This window comes from Oratosquilla oratoria, chromosome 24, assembly GCF_046742065.1.
Source record: "Oratosquilla oratoria isolate Oo_2021 chromosome 24, ASM4674206v1, whole genome shotgun sequence".
Taxonomy (NCBI): Eukaryota; Metazoa; Arthropoda; class Malacostraca; order Stomatopoda; family Squillidae; genus Oratosquilla; species Oratosquilla oratoria.
Window position 1 is genome coordinate 39,018,071 of NC_134800.1, and position 6,013 is coordinate 39,024,083.

Below are 6,013 nucleotides of genomic sequence, written 5' to 3' on the forward strand. Positions count from 1 at the left end.
ACAAAATGTCACAATGGGATGTAATGACAGTGGAGGACAAAAGATCACGATGGGAAGTAATGATAGTGGAGAACTAAATATCACGATAGGATGTAATGATAATGGAGGAGAAAATATCATGGTAGGATATAATGTCAGTGAAGGACAAAATATAATTTTAGGAAGGGATACCGGACAGAATGTCAATGAAGGCCAAAATATCATGATAGGATGTAATGACAGTGGAAGACAAAAGATCACGATGGGATGTAATTATAATGGAGGAAAAAATATCACGGTAGGATATAATGTCACTGGAGGACAAAATATAACTTTAGAAAGGGATGCCGGACATAATGTCTCTGAACGACGGGAGGCCGGCGTGAATCACGGTGACGTAGGGGGACAAAATGTACAAAAGAGATCGGATGACCGTGATCGACCAGATGTCCGTGATGGGGGAAATGTTAATTTTGATGGGAGAAATGTTAATGAGGCATTGAACGTCAATGAAGGACCAAATAATAATATAGAGCAAGGTATAAATGAAAAACAAAATGATAATGTAAGATATGATATTGAAATTCAAAATGTGTCAAAAAGAAATAATCACGAGTTTCTTAAAACCATGTACTTTAATGCTCGTAGTATCAGGAATAAATTTCATGAAATACAGGCGTATGTCAAAAGCGAAAATCTTGATATGATAGGAATAACCGAGACATGGTTAAATGGTACAGAGTTTGAAGCTGAATTTAGTATTGTGGGATTTAAACACTTTCATCGGGATAGAAACCACAAGAAAGTTGGGGGTGTTCTGTTGCACGTTAAAAACAATGTTCGTGTATGTGTTTTAGAGAAAGTGAAACAGGATGCATATGATAGTTTGTGGGTTGAGTTAACCCAAACAAATGGACAAAAAATGAATATAGGTGTAATATATAGGCCAAAGACATTATCATTAGCAGACGACAAACTGTTATTTCAAGAACTGTCTAGTTTCTGCAACCGGGATTTATTGATAATGGGTGATTTCAATTTTACTGACATTGATTGGATGACCCTTGAACATGGCCATATAGGTAGTCGCTTGTTTGATTTTCTTGGTGACAATTACTTAATTCAGCATGTAAAAGAGCCCACAAGATATGAAAACTTACTCGATCTTTTGATCACTAGCCGCGAAAGCATGGTAACTGATGTAGAAGTCGGTGAATCTGTTGCAAATAGCGATCACAACCTAGTTAGATTCAAACTCCTAAACAATTTTAGAATAGACACTTGTGTTTCTAAAATACCCGATTTCAGTAAAGCTCAGTTCATAGGACTACGTCAGGAGCTTCAGCTTACAGATTGGGAGGCAAAATTAAACGAAAGACCTGTAGATCAGATGTGGGAAATATTTCAAAATACGCTCACTAAGATGATTCAAACTTACATTCCTTTTAAGGACAGACGTCCCCCAAATCAGGCTCGCCCAAAGTGGCTCGACAAAGAAACTGAAAAAAGTATTGCTAAAAAGAGACAGGCTTATAAGAAATATAAGTGCTCGGGTGTATCTAATGACTATGAAAGTTATGTATCAATACAGAGAGATTTAAAAAAGACAATAAGAAAAAGAAAACGACAATACGAAATGAACATCGCTGAGAAATCCAAAGGATTCTATAGTTACATTAGAGATAAAAAGGTTGTTAGGAATCACATTGGTCCACTATTATCTGCTGACGGTCAACTTGAATATTCAAATGAAGCTTTTGATACCGTCCCACACGAAAGACTACTTACTAAATTAGCTTTGCATGGAATAAGTGGTAGCCTATTAGGTTGGACTAGTAATTGGTTGAATGATCGAAAACAGAGAATTGTTTTAAATGGACAAACTTCTGGATGGAAAAGTGTTGCAAGTGGAGTTCCTCATGGTTCCGTTCTTGGGCCACTTCTATTCATAGTATATATAAATGATATAGACCATGGACTAAAATCTACTGTTTCCAAATTTGCTGATGATACAAAACTGTGCGGAGTGGCAAATGATCACTCAAACCAATTAGATATTCAAGAAGATTTAGATCAATTACAGCAATGGTCTGAAAAGTGGCTAATGAAATTTAACACAAGTAAATGCAAGGTAATGCACATAGGTAAAAATAACAGTAAGTACGATTACAAGTTATTTGGAAATTCGTTAACAAAAGTGGATAGTGAAAAAGATCTCGGCGTAATTATCAGTAACGACCTCAAATCATCCAAGCAGTGTATTTCAGCCTCTGAGAAAGCAAATAAGATTCTAGGACTGATTGCGCGATCTTTTGATTTCAAAAGTCCATCACTCATTAACAAGCTATATAAATCGTTAGTTCGTCCACATTTGGAATATGCTGTTTCCGTATGGTCACCGAATCTCATTAAAGACATTGACAGATTGGAAAGAGTACAACGGCGAGCCACAAAACTGATTCCAAATATCAAAAATAAATCATACGAAAATCGACTAAAACATATGAATCTGTTTTCCCTAAAAAAGCGTAGACTCAGAGGTGACTTGATACAGGTCTTTAAAATTCTAAAGGGAATTGACAACATCAAAAGTGACCAAATTTTTACATTGAATGAGAATCAGACAAGAAACAATGGTCTCAAACTGTCCGGAAATAGATTCAATTTGGAAGTAGGTAGAAACAACTTTGCCAACCGTGTAGTTAATGAATGGAATAAACTTCCTGCACAGGTAGTGCAATGTAGTTCAGTTCAAAGCTTTAAGAATCATTTAGATAAATACCTAAGTAAGATGCTGTAATGATTATAATTTATCTTATATTATTTGTTTTTGTTTTATCATTTGTCTGTCTGATTTTTATTTATTATTAGTTATGTCAATTTATTATTATTTACTATTTACCTGTTTGTTTATTATTTAACTATACCTATGCATTTATTTATGTATTTTATTTGTTATTTACATTATCATAGTTTTTATTTATTATTTTATTATTAATATGATTTTTTTTTCGCATCCGACCTAGATATGGATCAAAAGGTCTCCTGTCGGCATGCTCCGCCTTTGTAATCCTTACATACATATATACATATATATATACATATACATGTATGTATATATATATATATATATATATATCTATATATATATGAGTGAAAAGGTGGTAGAGAAATACGGGTTAGAGCGAGAACACTGTATTACTGACGTTTCGACTACAAGTCTTATTCAGAGTGACAGACAGCGTGTGTGTACATCATATATACTCTCTTTATGGCTCATCCGGCTGGACGTTTCAGCAAGTCGCATGCCGATTAACCCGATACTCCCTCCTCCACAACCAATCTGGCGGCTGCAAATGACAAGTTAACGAACCCTTCTCTATGGTTGCTGACCTTTCCCAGTGTTATTCACGCGGACTTGACCAGCTTTCTCATTCTCCTTTGAAGTCCGGTGCAGATAGGGCGTGCTTCTTCCCATTCTGGTAAATGTCCGTGTGTGTCCACATGTACTACCAGTGAATTTGAAGTCCTGTGATGTCGTAGGTCGTTCTTGTGTTCTCTTAGTCTTTTTGTCAACCCCCGTGACGTCTCACCGTAATATGTTGCAGGACATCCACTACATGGTATTCCGTATACTATGCTATTTTCGTTGGTGTGTTGTTCTTGTTTGTTACTTAGGACGTCTTTTATTTTGCGCCCGGATTTATACGCTATTTGGATGCCGGCTTTAGATAACGTATTGGTTATGGCTTTTGCTTCCTTTGCGAAAGGTACTACTAGGTATCTTATTGAAGCTTTGTCACTTCTCTACCACCTTTTCACTCATCTGTCCAACCTTCACAACATATATATATATATATATATACATATATATATATATATATATATATATATAAAGAAAATCTATGGAACAGGATCTCTTCAATGCATTTCTTATTAAGTAACACAGCAAATTGGGCATTAGTTAGCTTCTTATTGAGACTTCCTGTTCTTCTAATCACTTTTCTCTCTGAAGGAGGGAGAGGATATACAATAATTCCAAATGAGTCCAAACGAGTGTATGGTTGGGTATGAAAACTAACATTTTACGACGTTTCGCCTATGCATTAGGCATCTTCTGGTATTTTATTCAGACAAGCTACATACTAATATACTACAAAGATTGATACACTGGGGGAGATCTAGGGACTATGACACGTCATCCTTGCCAGCCCGCTACTCGTGACCCATACAACTCTAGGGTCCCGCACATATTTTGTTGGATGTTAATTAGCGGCATATAATTTCTAATCATCACTGCCTCCATGCATTTTAGTTTTGTTTTATTATTATTATTGGCAATTATCATTGTGTTCTTGTTTAGTTGTTCTCTTGATATGCTGCTTTTGTGATATTTTGTCATGTGAGATTTTATCGCCCCGCTCTGCATGGGGTACGTGAATCTTTGTGAAAGTGTGTTTTGTACCCGATAACTCGTCTATACAAAGTGCACCGACTTTGTTGAAATATATATATATATATATATATATATATATATATATATTATATATATATACGCATATCTATATATACACATATCTACGTATATATATATATATATATATACACTGTATATATATATATATATATATATATATATATATATATATATATATATGCATGCACATGTAAATATAAATATATATACATATAAAATATATATGCATACATATACATAAATATATATACATATACATAAATTATATATATATATATGTATTATATATATATATACATATATCAAATATTTCCGACAGTCGTCCCCCTATTCGAGCCGAGGCTCGCAAGAACACGAAGCCGTCGCTCTACCAACTTAGCTACCGGATGTCTAAAATTCTTCAACCTGGGAATTAATCTACTCCCGAGGAATTAAGTCGACTGGTAACTACAACGGCTATCGCTACCTGTTAACCTGTGTAGACCGTTTCACACGCTGGCCCGAAGGTGCACCCCTAGCAGACATCACCACCGACTCCGTCGAACACGCCTTCATCGCCACGTGGGCCTCTAGATTTGGTGTCCCACTAAACCTCACCTCAGACCATGGCAGCCAATTCGAATCCAACGTGTAGAAAAAGATTATGATTCTCCTCGGTATCCGCCGCTATAGGACAGGCAGCTACCATCCACAAGTCAATGGTACAGTTGAACGCTTCCACCGTCAGCTCGAGTATTCCCTGGTAGCCTCAGATCAACAAGAGAACTGGTTACTATCCCTTCCTCTCAACCTACTCGGGATAAGGACCTCCCTGAAAACGGACCTCCACAATTCCTCCACTGAGTTCGTCTATAGCACCACGCTCAGACACCCTGGGGAAATCCTTGCTACTACACCCGATCCTGAACTCAACGTTCAAGATTTAAGCACATGTCTCAAGAGTGCCCTGAAAAGCCTCCAACCTGCTGTGTAGCGCCGCACTTCCCCAGCGAAGACCTTCGTCCACGGCGACCTTGCAACCTGCACACGTCTTCGTCAGGGTGAACGCCGTCAAGAAACCGTTGCACCGGCCTTACCAAGGTCCCTTCAAGGTGTTACGCCGCATGAAGAAGACCGTCACCATCGACAGACATGGTTCTACGGACGCCGTGGCTATAGACCGTGTTAAACCTGCCTACACGCTAACACCAGCCCTAACACCTGCCATGCCGGTGACATCCGATCCTGCTGACAACTCGTCACGCCTCAAGACAAAAATCTTGTTCCTCCTACCTCGTCACTAGGGGTGGAGTATTGTAGTGACACGTCAATACCTCCGTTCTCTATGGTATATTCAGTTTTCCCGCGTAATCTGTTTCCGCAAATTCCGATGTCGTATACTCTACCAATGTTATTGTAAAAAATGTATTTCACCCTCATCCTCGAATTACTCCATATAAAAATATTAATTTTCAATATTATTCTAATCTATTCTTGTATAATAATCGAACCTATGTACATACATAAATAAGACTATTTTTGCATATGAAACCTTTTCATCGACATCCACACGAGAGT

General features: G+C 37.3%; 1 protein-coding gene across 1 annotated transcript in view; it reads left to right on the plus strand.

Annotated features, from left to right (window-relative positions):
• The window catches only part of LOC143038333 (uncharacterized), a 12,730-nt gene extending 6,991 nt beyond the window's left edge, over positions 1-5,739 (plus strand). The window contains exons 2-3 of the mRNA XM_076207361.1: positions 5,129-5,299; positions 5,430-5,739. Coding sequence (XP_076063476.1) covers positions 5,129-5,299; positions 5,430-5,739 — 481 coding nt within the window. The remainder of the gene's footprint in view (positions 1-5,128; positions 5,300-5,429) is intronic.
• Positions 5,740-6,013: the final 274 nt, after the last annotated feature.